Source organism: Callospermophilus lateralis, chromosome 11 (genome assembly GCF_048772815.1).
Source record: "Callospermophilus lateralis isolate mCalLat2 chromosome 11, mCalLat2.hap1, whole genome shotgun sequence".
Classification (NCBI taxonomy): Eukaryota; Metazoa; Chordata; class Mammalia; order Rodentia; family Sciuridae; genus Callospermophilus; species Callospermophilus lateralis.
Window position 1 is genome coordinate 37,792,863 of NC_135315.1, and position 15,214 is coordinate 37,808,076.

The following is a 15,214-nucleotide window of genomic DNA, read 5'->3' on the forward strand; positions in this document are numbered from 1 at the left end:
GAGTGAGGGTGGGGGTTCCCAAGGGAAGCCCGGCCCAGGTCATGGTCTCTAGGTGGAGGGACTCTCCTGCCTCTGGTCCCAGGCAGAGCCCACACTGAAAAGAGGTCATGGTCCTGAAGAGTGGCCAGGGCCATGGCTTGGAGTTTGTCCATGGCGGTCCTGAGTGTCAGCCCCAAGGAGAACCGAGCCACGTCTGGGGACCCTGGCTGCAGGAGCTCCTCAGAGGGACCCTATCTGCAGAAAGACACAAGTTCATTCAGTGTCTGGCAAACAGTAGGGATTCAGAAAAGCTTGGGAGCAAGAATGAACGAAGGAGACCTCAGTCTAGCGGTCAGGACCTAGGTCTCTAAGTCGCCATCTGAGATGCAGAACAAGGAAAGCCAGAATCAGACGGGCCTCAGGGTGTGCCCCAAGCCCTGCAGAGGGAATTCCCCACTGATGGGGCGAGCCTAGCGCTCCTGCGGGGTCTCTAGGGTGAGAGAGGCAGGCTTCCCTGGAGGAGTCCTCAGACGGAGGGGGAGGCACAGCTGTCCCTGGGAGTCCCCAGTGTGGTGGAGCAAGCTGCAGGGAAGGGGTGGATGTTCTTGCCCCAGGAGCTCCCTGTCAGATGGAGGTCACAGCCCTGACCTTGGCATTCCCCTGACTGAGGGAGGAGGCCAGGCCCAGGGTGCGAGGCTGATTTTCTGCTTTCTGGCCTTGGAGCTGAGGAGCCCTGCGTCTGGATGCCCTGCAGGAAGAAGCCGGGAGCTGTGGCCAGGCGGGCAGGAGAGCCATCGGCATTCCGGTCAGGCAGCCAGTCGCTGAGTTATTATTATTTCTTTCTTTTTTTTTTTTTTTTTTTGAGCTACTTAGAGCAATTTACAGAAATCATTTAGGGGCCGTTTAGGGAGAAGAGAAAAGATGAAGACTTTTAAAGGCAGGGTCCCCCCCCCCCCCCCCCCCCCCCCCCCCGGAAAGGTTTTATGCAAATCAGCTTTGCAGGGATGTGAGGAGCAGTCTAGTATTCCCAGAGGGGAGCGGGGCAGGAGCCACGAGGCTCTGGTCCCTGGTCCCCGCACTCCAGGGCTGGGAACAGCTGGGAACCATGGAAAGGGATCAGGGGGAGCCTGAATTGAACACGGGCTGAGACACAAGAGCAGGGAGCCGGCTCCCCAGCTAAGCCAGCTGCTCCAGGCTCTGTCTCCCCTTCTGTGTATGGGGCACCCTACAGGAGCACAGCTGACGGCCCTGGGACCAAGCTGAACGGGTATGACACTGGGGGCCAGAGGCAGAGCCTTGGGACCCATCACCCCAGAGAGGAGAAATCACTCTTTGTAGGCTGGACAAGGACACAACTGGCCTTGGCTGGGCAGGATCAGAGGTCTGAGCTGGATGCCTGGGAGCACAGGTTGTGTGTGTGTGTGTGTGTGTGGTGTGTGTGTGTGTGTGTGAAAGGGGAGTGGCAGGGTCTCAGAGAGGGGAGTAGTGGGGGAAAAACGAGAAAACCAGTCACATATTTAGCAAAGCTGTCCCCATAGTCCCCATCTCCTGCTACTTGCGATGTGATTAGTGGAGATCGAATCTGGTCACCCCATGCCCACATCATGCCCTCTGGGGTCTATCTCCCAGATACAGCCCCCCCCGGGGAAGCTGGAGGTAGGGGTGAACTCAAACTCGGTGACTGGCCTGGGAGTCAGGAATCTGGGTCTTGGACCTGCCGTTGCAACTCCCGACTGCTGGGTGACCTGGGTTAAGATCATTCCCCTCTCTGGGGCTTAGTCCCTCATCTTTAAGACAGGGACGGTTCCAGGTGAGAGGGGCATGAAGTCCCCTTCTAGTTTCCCTTTGGTGTAAGTTTCTTTGACTTTAGGGACCTTGCCTCACGGAGCGGCCCCTCTGTGCCACTGTCCAGAGAGACTGCAATCGTAAACGGTCTGCAGGGCAGCTCCCCAGACCCCGTCCGCAGCACGGAGGCTTGGGCTGCTCTTTCTTTCCAGTGGCTGGTCCCCAGGATGCAGCCCTAACATCCGCTCTTTCAGCTAAGATTAATCGTAGCTCCTGAGCCTCAGCTCCACAACCCATGGAGTCCCCTCAGGGAGCAGAAGTGACTTTGGCCAAGGGGTCCCTGCAGAAGCCCCTGACTCTTGGGCCACACCCCCAGCCCTATTTTGTATTGTATTTAGAGACAGGGTCTCACTGAGTTGCTCAGCACCTCGCTTTTGCTGAGGCTGGCTCTGAACTCTTGGTCCTCCTGCCTCAGCCTCCCGAGCCGCTGAGGTTGCAGGTGTGTGCCACTGCGCCCGGCCAGGCTGCATTCTTTGCCAGCACCACTGCAATAGCTGGGTGGGAAGGCTCTGGGCAAAATGTCCACCCACTGGAGCTGCTGGAGCTCAATCTGCTGGCGGCTCACACAGATTTTGGCAGTGGTTGCTGCAAAAACGACAAGAATCCCAGCAGACCTACTTCAAAGCCCCAGTGAGTCCAGGTGTTCTGGCACCTCTGCCACCCTGGCATGGATTGCACTCCACTGGCATTGCTCACATCCTTGCCCCGTGACAAGGGGAACTGTGCTTGCATCACCACATGCCTGGCGTTTGCTGCAGTGCTTGGTGATGAGGAAATGTCCAAAAACATGCATTAAATAAAACAATGGCTACCATTTATTGAACACATACTATAAGGCAAGCACTGCCCCAAGTCCGGAACCGGCATAAACTCATTTATTCATTCTAATAGCTCCATGAAGAACATAGTCCTCACATCCCATCGTTTAAATGTATAAATGGTGCCACAGAGAAGTTAAGTGATTTCCCCAAGGTCACACAGCTAGGGTTTGTCCGGCCAATGTGCTACTGAATAAGTGAATGCAGGAATAAATTCTTCACCTCTGGTCCCTGTCACCCATTTAACTACCAATCTGTCTTCCTAGTGGCTCTCTGGGTGGAAAGGGTGAGGGGATGGGAAGGAGTCACCTCCATGATTTATTCTTTCATCTCACAAATACGTGCCGAGTGTTTCTGGTTGGGCTCTGGTTCCGGTGTTGGGGCACAGAAGCGAACAAGACACACGTGGACCCTGCTCACGGGGTGGGGGGGGGCTTCCATTCCAAAGGGGGTCAGTGTGCAGACCAGTGGACACATACCCGAGTAACATGCCACACGACGGAAAACGGAGTGGAGTGAGGGGAAGAGGTGTCCAGGAAGGGCACCAGACGAGAGGGCAGCAAGACCAGGTCCCCACGGCTCTGTGCCTGGCATGCTGGGGACGGCAAAGAGACCAGCACGGCTAGAAATGAGCAGCATGGAGAGGTGGGGTCCGGAAGGGGACAGCCGTGGGGACTCTGGCCTTCACTCCTGGTGAGGCGAAGATGCTGAGCAGAGGCGGGCTCCACCTGACCCGTGGTTTCCAGGATCCCCCGGCAGGCAGGGGGACATGGTCTCTGGGGTGGGAGAAGCTGGGCACCTCCTCCCCGGCCCTGGACAGAGCTGCTGGTCTAGATAGGAGTCGCTATGGCCAGCATGAACCACACCAGCGCTGGGCAGGGCTGGGCAGGGCAGGACAGGGCAGGGGACTTCCAAGGAGGCCTGCGGGGAGAGGCCTGGGCCCAGCTCACCAGGGTCAGTGTGTGACTCCTGGGGAGAGAGCCACAGGGCCTCGGGCAGCAGCCAGCCCTGTGCCCGCAGCACTGGCCCTGGGCAGCCTGGCTTACTGGACCCCAGATGCGCTGCTGGGGAGCATCAGGAACACCAGGACCGGATAGGAAAGAAGGGACCATGGCGCAGGACTCTACGCGGAATGTGAGGTGACACGACAAATCTTTGGATACATTGGTTCAAATGAACGATTCAAATCAGTGTCCGCTGTTTCTTTTTCTCATGTGAAGACTAGAAGTGTTCTAAAGCAGACCCGCGGCTCCTGTTCTGTCTCTTCCGGGCGGGGCAGACGCCCCCCAGCAGCCTGGACTTTCAGGACAGGGACACTGAACTCCACCCGGAGGAGGGAAGGGTTTGTCCCCACACACAGCTGGCCTGAGAGCCAGGAGGGGAGTGAACAGTTAGGTAGAGGGAGAACGTGGCTGGAGAGTGGCGAGCAGGGTGGAGCAGGCTTGTTTGAGGTGACCCCTGCGGCCAGCAACACCGTGGACCGTCAGTGACCACGGTGACCATATACTGAGCCGACTGTGCAAGGCAGGGCCAAACCTCTGCTGCCCACTCAACGGCCACACGGGACGGGCAGGCTTCTCTTCCCAGTGTTGTCGGATGAGGAAACTGAGATGGAAGAGTGGCATGCTCGGGGCCACCTGTCCCCAGCCAGGAGTGGAGGAGCAAGCCCTGAGCCAGGACCTTGAAGGGCCAGGCTGCAGGACCTGGGGAGGCCTGGGCTCCATTGCAGAGACTCCCCGTGACCCCTGAGCCTGACATGCCACACGGGCTGCCTGCGCCGGCCTAGGGGCCAGCCTTAGGGGCTACCATGGCAGGGGGGCACCATCGGGAAGCAGTGGCGTGGCCATCCAGGTACTGGATGTTGTGGCCGGAAGCTGGAGCCGGGGGAGCGTCCTCTACCCCAACAGGCTGCAGAGGCGCTGAGACTGTGGGCCAAGGCCTGGGGCTGCTTTCTGGGGAGGAAAGGAGGAGGGAGAAAGGAACTGGGGCCGGGCCGCTGGCCACTGCTTTTAAAATCCAGGAGCATGTTGCTAGGAGTCACCAAGGGAAAAAAAGATCCCAAACAAAACAAAAACCCGGCTCTCCAGGAAGCCTCTGGCACTGTCTGCACAGCTTCCCCGCGGTGAACCCACCACCGTTCTCTGGCACCTGGGCTCCTGGGGCCTACACACTGACAGGTCTCGCTGTTGGGCCCTCTGGCTGACGGCTCACTCCAGGTGTGGAGTGAGGAGGAGGGAGATCCTGTCTCTCTGGGCTCCCTTACTTGGCCACCTTCCCCAGGACTCCTGAATGCAGGATGAGGACACCCGTGCACCTGCTGCGGCTGGGACTGCTGGGAGCCGTAGGCAAGTCTCTCGTGTTCTCCGGGCCTTGGCTGCTAAAATAATGAGTGCACTTGCAAATACCAAGCCTCCGCCATGTGAGCTGCCTGCCCCCTTCCATTTGCCATCCGGCCTCATAGAGGAGGAAACCAGGGAGCAGAAAGGCAATCAGGCCGGAAGCGCTGTCAGGCTGCTGCTAAGTGGCAGAGGAGGCTCTCACACTGAGACCCCTTCCCTGGATCTAACGCGGGCTCCTTGCCATGCAGCGGTATCTCGGATGACTTCTCACGATCATTCCCATTTGGAGACCCCCGACTCCCACTCCCAGAGGGGCTGCTGCAGCAGATTCCTTCAGCTTTACACCAATCTGCAAACTGACCCCTGACCCAGTAATTACTGGGTCTCCTGCTCTGATCATTGCCATTCCCCCCTCTAACCCTCCCGGGCCTCCCCAGCATTCCACTGATCATGAGGTCACAGTCCTGAGAGGCTTTGAGAACGTCCAAGTCAAGAATTACCAACCACGGACCTGGGCAGACAGCCTCATAGCCCGCACTGGCCACCGGCACCCCTGGCTGTCCCCAACCTGGACTCGGAATGCTCTTAGGCCAGTAGCTATTTTTGCCCTGGGTTTCTGTCTTTCTCGGGGAATCAGACCCAGGAGATGCTGAGTGTCCAGCCTTCCGAAGCAGAACCTGAGCCTGGCCGTGGGCTCTTGGAGTGACACCTCTTCCTTGAAGCCTCCCCTGAGCCCCTCTAACCGTTACGGAATTTTCCTTTCCCTCCCTCCCTCCACGACACTCTGTGACCCTTCCACAGAGTCTGCGGCTCTGCATTTGATCACAATCTCTGCAGACGGAGCTCATCTCCCTGGGACGCCCCATTAGAAGCTCCCCACGGGCAGGCGGTACATTTCCTTCATCTTTCCACTCAACCCGGTGCCTGGCATGCGCTTATAAAATTAACAGCAACAATATTGACAACTGTCGTTTTTGCACATCGACTGTGTGCTAAGTGTGACTCTAAATATTTGGCATGTCCTAATACACTGAATCATCATAGCAACCTTATAAATGGGGTAATTTCGTAATCATTTGCAAATGAGGAAACCGAAGCACAGAGAGGTTAAATAACTTGCCCCACACCACACAGGGTTTGACTAAGATGAGCAGTTTGGTTCCAGAGCTGAGTGCAGGGGAAGGGTAAAGCGGGTGGGGAGCCATAAGGGGGGGTGGGAGCCACAAATGTCTCCACTATGTGGAATCGGAGCAGGGTCGTTGCTAGTCCTGGGGGGTTGCACTGAGTGGCACACAGTAGGTGCTCAGTAATAATGGACTATTAAGAAAACGAGACAGTTCAATGGCTGTTCAGACACAGGTGTGCGGCTGGTGGGGGCTGGAGGCTGAGGAGACTATCCCAGGCAGGAGGACTGGCAGTGCCCACCTGGCTCTCACCCCGCCACTTCCGCCAGCTCCAGCCGCCTGTCCCCAGCCTTCAGACCTCTCATGCCTGGGCTGGCGGCTGGCAGTTTTTCTCCTGCCGAGAACAGCCATAGAAAATTGAGATCATTTCTCTGCCGTGCTGGCAGCTGAGAAAATGGCAATTTTTCCTATTTCCAATCCAAGAGTTCCTTCCTATTGAACAAAGGCCCCATGAGCCTGTCGGGCCAGGGGAGAGTATGGGTCACCCCTGGGCAGGTCACCTCCTACGAGGCGTGGGCTGCAGTGGTCATGCAGTGGCAGGCTGCGGGTAGCAGGAGGAGGGGGCCACCAACCAAGACCCCTGCGGGTGTCAAACAGGGGCAGGTGGCGAGGTCCCAGCAGCAGATGACCTAGTTGCTGTAGGCTGCTAGGGGACTCAAAGGAAATGGGGCTTTGCAGTCCTTGAACTCAAGAGCCTCCAGTTCATCATGCCCCCAATCAGAGTGGCAGCAAATGAGACCCAGCATGTGGAGTTTCTGTAGAGGTAGATGATTTGTTAAAAAATTAAAATTTGTGCTGGATGTGGTGGCTCATGCTTATAATCCCAGCAGCTCGGGAGGCTGAGGCAGGAGGATGACGATTCAAAGCCAGCCTCAGCAACAGCGAGGTGCTAAGCAACTCAGTGAGACCCTGTCTCTAAATAAACTACAAAATAGGGCTGGGGAGGTGGCTCAGTGGTTGAGTGCCCCTGAGTTCAATCCCCTGTAACCATCCCCACTCAAATAAAATTAAAATTTGTGAAAGACATGGGAAGTCGCTTAGCATCCCAATTGCCCTGCAGAGGACAGCTGGCCTGTGGGCTCCACCAGGATGGCTCCCCATTGCTCTCAGCTGGCAAGCTAGCTTTCTCACCAGGGCCTCTGGGCCCTGTAAGACCCACCCACCCACCTACCCACCTATCATGGCGCTCCAGCCCCTCCGGCTTCCCTTCTGCTCCTTGAATGGTGAAGCCCGTGCCCCTGGACTCTGACATTGGCTGCTGCCTCTGCCCCCGGGCTCTCCCGGGTGCAGATGTGTGGCTCTCACTCAGTGCACATCCTCCCCTGACCCCGTCTCTGCTGGGTGATGCTTCATCCAATGGTCATTCGCTTTGATGCTAATCATCCGTCCCCAACGCACACGCTCCTCAGAGTTCCCAATTCCCCTTACCCTACTTTTTGCCTTCTAACATACATAACTGACTTATTGGGTAGGTTCATTCCCGACCTCTGCCTTCCCTCCCCCCACGATGCAGGCAGGTTCCCTGAGGGCAGGGGTTTTGTTGTGCCCACTGGTCATGGCAGCGCCCCAGCTGAACACCTGTTGGGTGACAGGTGGGGGCGTCCGTGTGCACATTCATGGATTCCCGTGGCCCATTACCAAATGCTTGCTTCTCGACAGACACCCCTGGGTGGGCAGCGGCTGCGAAGCCATCACGCCCTGTCTGTGTCCATGTGAGCCCAGGGCCGGTGGGGAAGCCTGATGAAAAGCACAGCAAATCTGCTCCCGAGAGAATCTCGTGGTTTTCTCTGGTGGACGTGCTGTGGCTCGGGAGCTGGGCAGGTGATGGGTGGGAAGGTGCTCGGGTCAAAGGGGACAGCAGAGGGGGCAGCAGGTACAGAAGCTCTGACATGGGAAACAGCATGACTCGTCCAGGAGGATGACAGGCGGCCAGCAGAGGGGTGGAGGGCAGCTCCAGGTGAGGCTGGAGAGGCTCCCACGGGGTGGTCCCTGTCTCTGTGGCTCATTCTGTGCTTAGTCCCTGTTTGCAGGACACGGAGAGGTTTGCTAAGAAGACCTCCCTGTGCGGGCTCAGAAAACCTGAATTCCAAAGCTGGGGAGGCCAGGGTTCCGTGAAATGGGGACCACAGGGCTACCTGCACGCGGCGGCCAACATGAGCTTCAAGTGGGTCTGAACCGCACAAGCGGTTGGAACTCTCCATGAGGCGGTGTGGGACCGTGGCTGAGCAGGCGCGCTCTGAGCATGCGCCTCTCTTCTGGCTCCCACCGACACCTTGCTCCTGCCGTGACAAGTCTGCTGCATCATCTGAACCAAGTTGCCAAAAATACATTCACTTCTGGGCCAGAGCCAGGCTCCCCACAGCCCCCAGGTCTCAGGGCCGGGGCAGGAGGACCGCAAGGGAGGGCCCTCCAACCTCTGAGCAAAGGGGCGTCTCTCCCACCAGACCCGCGGCAAGCAGGCGACCATGGCCACCTGTGTAGGCTGCTCATCAGATGGGCCTCTGTGGAGACGAGGCTGCCTCTCTTGTCAAATGGGGTGCTCCTCTCCTTCAGAAAAACACAGAGGCTGCCACCCAGTGCAGCATGGCTCTCCTGTTTTAAGCTGCCAGGACTATGATCCTGGGGAGGGGTCTGAGGGGGAGGGGAGGGGTGTCCTGGCTGTCTGCTCTCCCTGGGGCCAGGGGTCTGCCCTGGAGGTCCCCATGTTGTTGGGCCTGGAAGTCTTAGATGGAGATGCCTCCGGGAACCTGGACTGCTTTAAGAGACATCCATCCATCCTGGTGACCATGGGCACACACACTGTTCTCTCAGCCCCTCCTAGGATCAGGAGAGAGATGGGCCCCGGGAGACAGAATAAGCCAAGAAACCCCACACCAGCCAGTCCACATGTTCCCACTGCTCCCAGATTGAACTGATTAGGAAAGTCATTTATGCCAAGAGAATCTCCAGTCGCTCATCCCCATAGGCCATAGGTGTGGGTGAGAATGCAGTGGGAAGGACTTGAGTTGGATAAAAAGGAGAACTTTCCAAAGGCAGATAATTATTTAGATAATTTAGGCAAAAAAAAAAGGGAGATTTTCTTCAATTATCTTTTCTACCCCCATTTTTTTTTTTGCACTGAATAATTCATTCTTGCATTCATTCATTTGTGCAATAAGCACTGAATTATCTAGGTAATTGCTCCCATTTTCCACTCCATCCTGCTGGGTTGTCTGTTAGCCAGCAGGGCCTGGGGTGCCGGGGTGTGTGGGGAGGGGGTTAGGAGGGAGGGGAACTAAAAGGGGCCAAGGGAAGAGTGGAAAGGGGGCGGTCAGCCTGTGGGTGCTGAGGGTGCTCTCAGGGCTGGCTTGTCCCCCTGTGACCGTGCTGGCCTCACTTCTCAGGACCCCCTCCCTGGGCTGTCCATTTGTCCCCCAGAGACTGGTGTGTGTGGCTGGCTGAGTGCTGGTGCTCCGTGACACCCTGCCTCATCCTTGGGGACGGCTGGAGATGGCCCAGCCGGCTGAATGGCTGATAACAAGTCCTGCCTTTCTTTGCATTTAAAAAGACAAGAGAAGGAAAATAGGAAAGGACATTTATTTTCTTGGAAAAAAAAATATATACGCACACAACCGGTTCATTAATTTCTTATTAAAATTCCGTGTTGAGCACGGGCGAGGAAGGAGGGGGGGAGACCCTGGGGAAGGGGCGGGAGGAGACCATCCCCGCTTGTTAGCGCCTGCTGCGGGCGCCCATGGAGGGAGGCCCAGGAAGGTGAGGGGTGATGAGGGGGCTTCTCATCACCAAGCCAGGGCGGGGCTGGGCCTGGACACTTCATCCTCCCCTCTGCCATGGCAGAGGAGGAAAAGAGGTCTCAGGGAGCAGCGAGATTCCTGGGGCCACGCAGCAAGTCTCCATGACAGCCCGTGTTTGAACCCAGGTGTCCTGCATCCTGGGGGCCTTGGCTTCAAACTGCTTTGAAGTGGCGAGAACCCGGGGCTGCCTGGTCTCTGCCACTGGGCCTGGAGCTCGTGACTGGGAGCTGGGAGGGAGACCCAACCCCTCCGTGTTTCTTTTTTAGTGCTTGGTCAGGTTGATTAAGGAACGCTACAGTGATGGATGGCCTCCCCTGCTAGACCAGAGGCTGGCTGGAGACTGGAAGCCTCTCTGGAAGAGGCTGTGGAGAGGGAGGATGGCTGGGCTGCGGGGGCCTGCCGTCAATCCAGGAGCCTTATTCAGGCTCTGGGCTGGTCCTGATTCCAGAACTAACTTGGGGGATGACCTTGGTCAGCCCTTGGCCTTGTGTGTCCATTTCCTCAGCCCTCCAGTGGTTGGACGTGATGGCTCTTTAGATGTCATTACATGACGTGCAGGGAACAACGCGAGACCATTCCCCAGGCAGGCAGTGGGCCAGGCCCTGGCGGTGGGGGGCAGCCCCTCTCAGGTCTTGTTTCTGCAGCAGCATCACACCTGCCCCTAGCCTCAGGGGTGGTCCGTGGGGGGCTTATCTGGCCCCCAGCAGGGCCCCGGAAACGCCTTGAGAACCCACAGGGGCCGCACCTCCTGTAGCCAAGCACCCAGCCATCCTCAGAACAGATTCCAATAAAGCTCATTTTCTACCACCAAGTTTATAACACATCCCCACCTACTGGCCTCAAACATTAACAAGGCTGTGTGGTGGCACTGGGCTCCATGTGGCCAGGAGGAGCAGGGGTGTGGGAGGAGGGTGGCAGCACACACCTGGCTCCCAGCAGCAGGGTCACCCCAGCCTGGTCCTGTCTTCCTGCATCTCCAAAGGAGGCCCCAGCTTGGGTCATCAGGGGAATGGAATGGGGAGCGTGGACACAGCCTAGGGAGAAACTCTGGGCTTCTGGGCTGGGGGCCACATGCGCTTGAGTTCATGCACTCAGAGCAATGGGGGACACTGGCCTTTATATCCTGAGACCATGAGATCCATGTGTCTTGTAGATGCCACTCCAGGGGCATGGCATGGGCCTGCTCCTTCCTCTTGCTCTCTTCCTAGCATCCCTGCCTGTCTCCTCCCCTGTCCCTCTTCTGCCCCAGCGCTCAGAGCTCTCTCCCTCGCCTCATCCATTTCTTCTGAGCACCTACTATGTGTGAAGCGCTGGAGTTTAGAGGCAAAGACATGGAAGACGTGACTGACTCCTGTCCTCGAAGCAGGAGGTAAACATGCCCATGCACATGCTTCCTGTGTGTGCCCAGCCTGGCTCAGTCCCCGAAAGGCAGGAGGATATGCAGAGGCGGCACCAAGACAGCTCTAGTACTTCTGTTGGGGCAGGAGGACTGCTGGAGAGAGCAGTCAGTGGGACATCTAGGGAGACTCCCCGGAGGAGGTGATAACTGAACTGTGCTTTGAAGGGTAGGAAATGATTTCTGGAGGAAGGGTGATCCAGATGGAGAGAACGGCACATGGAAAGCGAAAAGGCAGGAGAGTGAAGAGTGACGCCTCATGAGGTATGTGGAGGATGGAGAGGGGTGTACCAGACATGAAGATGTCCATAGGGACATGACCATGGAGGATGTTGGACACCAGGGCAAAGCTGACTCAGGCAGCTGATATGATCAGCTCTGCCACAGACTGAGCCACCGCCAGGTCCTCCCAAACTCACATTCAAACTAAATACGGAGGAGAGTCTCCCCAAAGTCAGAATCAAGAAAATGGCCTTCACAGATGATCTCTGGAAGAGGCCTTGAGACTGGCAACAGTGTAGGGGACCCAGATCCCCCCACCATCTACCCTTTGAGCTGAGCTGGGCCCTGAAAGGGAATGGGGGGTTCTCTGCCCAGCAGTCCTGGCAGAAAGAGAGGACGGTACGGATGGGCCAGAGGGACCACCCTGCCCGTGGAAGGTGGGGACACGAGGGAGGGAGGCCAAGGTCACCCTGCCCAGTGGCACCAGAGTCAGACAGAAACCCAGGCTACTTGCCTCCAGACTGTCTGGTGTGGTCAGAACCCTGTGGCCCCAGGATCCTGCCAGGCGTCGAACAACTGCAACTGCCCCTCCACCCCGACAGCATCCCGGATCTCCCAGAAAACCCAACCATGAGTTAGGCGTGAGATTAAGTCCGCGTGCCTCCCTTATCAGAGGAAATGGTTGGCGGAATGGCCATCAGGCAGCCCTGGAGGAGGAAGGGCCAGGGGACCTTTTTTTCAGAGGGAGGTTTCTTTTATTTGGGCCTTTCCCATTCGGGGGATCCCCAAGTTTTAAGCATCTTCCCCAGAGCAGAGGGGAGACTCAGACATGGGATGGGGAAGAGGCCCCCGTGTCTCAGGGGAGGAGGGGCTTGGAGAGGGAGTCAGACAGTCAGGAGGCGGAAGCCTGCCCCACCTCAAGTGTTTTCTTTCTGCAGCCAGGTCCTGAGCCCCAAGCGTGCAGCACTGGGCTAGCAGTGGCTGTGTGACAGACAGAGGAAAAAGCCACGGTTCTGCTCGCTGCTCCAGGACCACCAGCAGGGAGACCCCCTGGGTTCCAAAGGAAAACCAGAGGCAGAGAGCCAACAGTCCCAGGCATTTGCAGGCAGCAGCCAAGGCCCACCTGGAACTGGAGCCCAGGAAGCAGACAAGATGCTGGCAGGTGACAAAGGGGAAAGGAAATTTAGTGCCAAACTGAGGGATTAGGAAGGGGTGGGTCGGTGGAGACCCAAGGACAGTGTTTGAGCTGCGTGAGGTCTTAACTGGATTTTGGGATGGAAGTCTGACAGCAAAATGCAAAGGTGGGGAGAACCATGCCTAGACCCAGTCCTGAGCTCCCAGGTTTCCTCCTGCTGGGCACTCGGATTCCATGCTCACCAGGGCTAGTCACCAGCAGCCCGCAGCTCCAGTGTACAGGGGAGCCCACCTCTACCCCTTTCCCATCCTCAGACTTGCAAACCCCAGCAGGCAGAGATTTGGGGTTCAGCTGCACTCCCAGCCGCCCCACCCACTTCCACCTACCCCAGGCTGGCGCTTGCCCTGCCCATTGCTCTCCTAGTAGAGAACTGAGGTTTGCTATCACTGGTGAACTGAAGGCAAAACAGCCCCGTGGAGTCACTCCCCCCGGGGAACAACCAATCCCCATTCATAGAGAACGGTCAGCCAACTCCCCTCCCCCTCCTGGCCCCAGGACCCTTGGATTCTGAGAGACCATTCTTTTTCTTATTCTTTCAACCTTGAGAAAACGCCCTGGTCAGAGTGAGGGAGGCCACTGGTTGGAGACCTTGGGCACACACATGGCAAGCTTGGGCAGGCTCCTAGGGACTGGGCAGCTCTGGGCAAAAGCTGAGCACGGCACGAGGAGAGTCTTCCTCCAACGTGGAGAGGCCACTACCCCTTCCATCAAGTCCCTCTCCATCCTGTCCGAGGCTCACCCTCAGCGTGGGGTATGGAAACCTCCACCCCGCCCTTGCTGGTTGGGGAAATGTGTCCCGGGCCTGTCGGATACACGTTGGGAAGGGCAGAGGCTGCTCTTCTCCATTCTCCTCCCTCGGGTCCTCTCCCTCTCCCTTCTCCTCTTGGAGCATCTCCAGCTTGCGGAAGGCCCGCCGCAGCCACCTTCCGTCTGGTCTGAGTTACCACGCTGGGGGGCTGTTCAGAGACCCTCTGTCCCCCATCCGTGTCCCCTCTGTCCCACAGCCAAAGCGCGCCGGCCGGGCCCTGCCCCTGGACGCCCGCTCTCCCTCTCCCACCCCTTTCCCGAGGAGCCCGGGGCGAGCCTGGGGAGCAGACGCAACAGATTGCAGAAAGCGAGAGCGCGGAGCCCGCTCCCTCCGCGCGCCCTGCCTGCGCCCGCTGCCCAAACCCCCGCCTCCTGGCTCCGCTAAGCCGGCCATTTAGATGCAGCTCACAGGACCGCGGGCGGCCGGGCGGCCGCGGCTCCCGGGGCCCTGTCAGTCCACTTCCCTTCTCCAGGACCGCCGCAGGAAGCCAGATAGCGGGCCGCGCGGCCCCGCACCCGCCTGCGCGCCAGCGGCCAGAGAAGATGCGATCGCACGGATCCCAACAGCCGCCACCCCCCCCCCCCCGCCCGGCCCGCTGCAGGGGGAACCGCGGGTGGGGAGGCTGGAACGCGATCCAGCAGACCCCTCTAGATTACCGTAGGCGGACACGCCCCCAGGTTCTCGGGTTTAGACCCTTCTTTTTAACCCTGGGAGGAATGGAGCGAACCCTCCCCCCAGCCCTTTTCCTGGGCCGGGCTCGGTCCCCTCCGCGGGTCTCGAGCTTCAGCTCCCGCCAGAGGGCTTAGGGGCCGGCGATAACTCAAGCTGCAGCCCAAGACGCCAGGCTGGGAGCGGCGGCAGAGTCCGGGGGGGGGTAGAGATAGGGGTTCTCCTTTCTCCGGTCCTCCCTGTGCCCCCTCCAGTGGCGCCCGCCGCATCTTCACCCCCGAGTCTGCGCCGCGACACTTACCGTGGGCGAGCAGCGCCGAAAGGCAGAGCAGGGCGGCGCCGCCGCGGCCCGACATCCCTGGGGCCATGGCCGAGGCGGGGCCGAAGGGGTCCGAGGGGACAACAGTCGACGATGACTTGGCCCCAGGATGGGCTCGGTCACATCCAACTCAGTGTGGCGGTGGCGCCTAGCTGTCTCTGCAGAAGCTTTGGTGACCAAGGAGCGCAATTCGGGGACACTTTGCGGGGAGGGGGCGTCCCAGGCGCCGCTGGCTACACCCTCGGAGCTGGTGGGGGCGCAGCTCCGGGCGGGAGGAGCCTCCACCTCCCTCGGCTGGTGCCCCCTGCAGGATCTGTGAGGCGAGGGGGGAGCCGCACGTGCAGTCCCGGGGCCCGGCGGCCGCGGACGTCCCGGGGGCTGCCTAGAGACGAGCGCCGAATCCCCTGGCCCCGCGGCCCAGCTCGAATTTGAACTCGCTTGAGGGTGCAGATTGCCAACGGAAGCCCCAATTTCCTTGGTTTCAGTGGTAACCCCACATGGAGAGCGCAGCTTTCTTCCTCCAAGAGCCCTGCAGCAGCCTCAGCATAAAAATCCTAGGTCGGGTGCAAATGAATGATTTCTTTCGCAAAGAGAAAATCAAGGCAACTTTAATCCATCCAGAGAAGGAAAAGTTTCCGTGCAGTGC

General features: G+C 58.5%; 1 protein-coding gene across 1 annotated transcript in view; it reads right to left on the reverse strand.

Annotated features, from left to right (window-relative positions):
* Tmem132e (transmembrane protein 132E) overlaps nucleotides 1–14,617 on the reverse strand; it is a 49,313-nt gene extending 34,696 nt beyond the window's left edge. The window contains exon 1 of the mRNA XM_076871753.1: nucleotides 14,551–14,617. Within this exon, the coding sequence (XP_076727868.1) occupies nucleotides 14,551–14,617 (67 nt within the window). The remainder of the gene's footprint in view (nucleotides 1–14,550) is intronic.
* Between the last annotated feature and the right edge of the window lie 597 nt (nucleotides 14,618–15,214).